The 3,781-nt window shown below is 30.3% G+C and overlaps 2 protein-coding genes across 2 annotated transcripts in view; both read right to left on the minus strand.

Annotated features, from left to right (window-relative positions):
* The window catches only part of LOC104803969 (endochitinase EP3-like), a 1,045-nt gene extending 870 nt beyond the window's left edge, over positions 1-175 (minus strand). The window contains exon 1 of the mRNA XM_010528093.1: positions 1-175. This exon is cut by the window's left edge and continues 270 nt beyond it. Within this exon, the coding sequence (XP_010526395.1) occupies positions 1-175 (175 nt within the window).
* A 2,975-nt stretch (positions 176-3,150) lies between these two features.
* LOC104803978 (basic endochitinase CHB4-like) overlaps positions 3,151-3,781 on the minus strand; it is a 1,098-nt gene continuing 467 nt past the window's right edge. The window contains exon 2 of the mRNA XM_010528103.1: positions 3,151-3,675. Within this exon, the coding sequence (XP_010526405.1) occupies positions 3,269-3,675 (407 nt within the window). The 3' untranslated portion in view covers positions 3,151-3,268. The remainder of the gene's footprint in view (positions 3,676-3,781) is intronic.

The following is a 3,781-nucleotide window of genomic DNA, read 5'->3' on the forward strand; positions in this document are numbered from 1 at the left end:
AGCCGCTGCCGCAGTAATCAGCGGAGTTACCGCAGTAACCCCACTTGCTGCAGCAGAGGTCAGAAGGGCAACCGCAGTTCTGGGAATTTACGGGTTTGGACACGGTGGTCATGAGGAGGATGGTGACTAAGGAAAGGGTAAAAATGTCTTTCCCGGTGGCTTTGACGTTCGCCATTTTTTTCTTTAAATGAAGGTTATGAGGAGGGAGAGAGAAGTGGGTTAGGCTTTTATAACGGAGATGCTTCTCGGGATGATTATGGACCGTGAAGAAGACGTGGAAAAGTCAGCTCTATAGTCTTTAGATATGCATTCACATACGGTATTGCGGTTTGGTTCTATTAGGTTGTAGTTGAGGTTGGTGATTTCGTTTTAAAAACATTATAACATCTTGATTTTATATTGAATTCAGTTGGATATTCATTATTGATAAAATGTTATTTTTTATTTTAAAAAATCGATTTTCAATTATTTTTTTATTCTCATAGGGTAAAACTTTTCAATTTAAAAGAATTCATTCGATTTAGCTACGTTGATCTATTATTCGGTTGAAATCGGTTATTATTATCCAAATTGGTCAAGTCTGTTTACATAGTTATTAAATAACAAAGGGAACTAAACTTTATTTTATTGTAAATAATAAATAATAAAGGGAACTAAACTTTATCCAATAGTATATGGGAAAATATGTTTGTTAGCAATTTCCGAGAGGCCAGTAAAACCTAAAGTCTCCCACCGGAGCCGAGTGGACGACTTGGGCCTGTTAGTGGTATTGGATCCGTATTCTAGTGTAATTAATACTAACTATAATTATTTAACTTATTTTGTATAAGATAATAAAAATTAGGGATAATCTCGTATTCCCCCACAAATTTTCGAAAAAGTTCCAATTTTCTCCACCAATTTTTAATTTGACAAAAAACTACACCGGATTTCAAATATTTCCAAATTCCCACACAAAATCTTAAAATGTGTTGCAATTTCCCCATATCCGCAAACGACGTTAAGTTCCGTCAATTTTAATGCTGACGTGGCATGCCACGTCATACAGATTTCGGCAAATCAGCACATTTCGCCACATCATCAAGCCACGTCGGAAAATAAATAAAAAATAAATTTAAAATAAAAAAATTCTAGAATTTTTTAAAAAATTAATAAAATAAATAAAAATATAGAATTTCAAATTTTGTTTTTTAAAATAAAATAGAAAATTATATATACATATATATACACTTTTATATCTATACACAATTATATATACATATTCACATATGTATATATACATATTCATATATATACATATACATGTGAATATGTATATATACATATGTGAATATGTATATGTATATAAATATATATATATACATACATATTCATATACATATATATACATATATACATATATATATACATTTACACATACATACATGCATACATACATATATATACATATATACACAAATAATATATATATATATATATTCACATATGTATATATACATATTCATATATATACATATATATCCATATATATACATTGACCATATATATATATGTGAATATGTATGTGTATATGTATAAATATATATATACATACATATTCATATACATATATATACATATATACATATATATATACATTTATACATACATACATGCATACATACATATATACATATGTGTTCTCCTTTATACATACATGTATATATGTATGTATGTATGTATAAATGTATATATATGTGTATATATACATATGAATATGTATGTATATATATATATATATTTATACACATATACATCCATATTCACATATATATATACATATTCAATGTATATATATGGATATATATGTATATATATGAATATGTATATATACATATGTGAATATATATATATATATTATTTGTGTATATATGTATATGTAAATTTTTTATTTTATTTTATAATTTTTTAAAAAAAATTCTGTACTTTTTTTAAATTTTTTTTAAAAAATTGTGTATATATGTAAATGTATAAGTGTGTATATATATATGTATATAATTATGTATGTAGATGTATATGTGTATATATGTATATGTATATAATTGTGTATAGATATAAAAGTGTATATATATGTATATGTAATTTTCTATTTTATTTTTAAAAAATAAAATTTGAAACTATGTATTTTTTATTTTATTTTATTAGTTTTAAAAAAAATTAGAAATTTTTTATTTTTAATTTATTTTAAATTTATTTTCTGACGTGGCTTAATGATGTGGCGAAATGTGCTGATTTGGCGAAATCTGTATGACGTGGCATGCCACGTCATCATTAAAATTGACGGAACTTAACGTCGTTTACGGATATGGGGAAAATTGAAACACATTTTAAGATTTTGTGTGGGAATTTGGAAATATTTAAAATCAGGGGTAGTTTTTTGTCAAATTAAAAATTGGTGTATGAAATTGGAACTTTTTCAAAAATTTATGGGGGAATATGGGATTATCCCTAAAAATTAATACTACTTTTATATGTAGGAGTCTTCAATAGAACCGAAGTAATGATGTTTATTTTCTGATAATATTTTTTAAAACCACATACGATTGATTACTTAGTCATGAAGAAAGGTGTTTATATGATAAAATTCTTTTATATTAATCTTTTTGGATAGACTTTGATCGTCGCAAAATAGAAATCGGTTACGCATCCCATTTCCGGTCTTGCCTATGTTTCGGGTTGGTTGTCTCACAATTGTCGCGCGCATCGGATGATACACCTTGTACAATTGAGAATTAATGTTAATATAAGAGGTTACCTAATTATCACAAATATTATAAACTCACTAAACATCCTAATTAGATTATATAATATACGTCCTATTCTCTATATTTATTCGTGGATTATTATCCCAAGTCCAACTCATACATTAAGGATCTTTGCGTGCACCGTTTATTTCCTCTGTATAACAAAAATCTTTAGAAAAAAAAAATCCTAACACGAGTGTTTATACGATTTCAATGCTTCTATTCTCGGCATGAGTATCAATTAAAATGGATTAACGGTGAAGATAATTTGGGCGGTTTAATTTAACTTTTTATTGATAGAATTTTTACTCGTTGGAATATGCCGACACAGTATAATATACGTCAAACTCAATACATTTATTTGTTGATACATTATTATAATCTCTTTTTTGTATCATTGACCACACTCCTTTATAACTTTATTTATTATTTCACATGTTAACGTATATAAAACGTGTATCTCTCGTGTGTGTGTGTGTGTATCTTCAGCAGGTGAGATTAGGACCAGGGTCGACACCTAGCCTTCCACAGTAGTCCCTGTAGTACCTAACCCTAGCTTGGACCGCACCAGGGTTCCCTCCATTGCACTCAATAGCGCCATTGATGGCTCGGATCGTGGCGCCGAACCCTTGGTTCAGCACGGGCCGGACACTCCTCATCCAGAACCACAGAGCCGTCCTGAAGGCGATGGTGGGGTCCTGAGCCACTCTCTCCGGCTGAGCCAAGAGGTTCAGACCCAAGTCTCTTCCACAGGCCCCGTAGTTGTAGTTCCAGGATAGCTGGATCGGACCACGACCGAAGTAGCCCTTGCCCGGTGCGCAGGGGAATTCTCTGTTGTTCTCGTCGCAGTAGTCACGAGACGCTCCGTTTATTTCCTCTATATAGCAGAAATCTGCAAGGCGTAACGACAGAAGACAGAGTTTTTTCTGTAACAGAAGACTTTTGAACTCAAACAAGATACCGAAAAGAAACAAATACTCTGAAAGAAGCAGAGGGAA

Source organism: Tarenaya hassleriana, unplaced genomic scaffold (assembly GCF_000463585.1).
Source record: "Tarenaya hassleriana unplaced genomic scaffold, ASM46358v1 Cleome10, whole genome shotgun sequence".
Taxonomy (NCBI): Eukaryota; Viridiplantae; Streptophyta; class Magnoliopsida; order Brassicales; family Cleomaceae; genus Tarenaya; species Tarenaya hassleriana.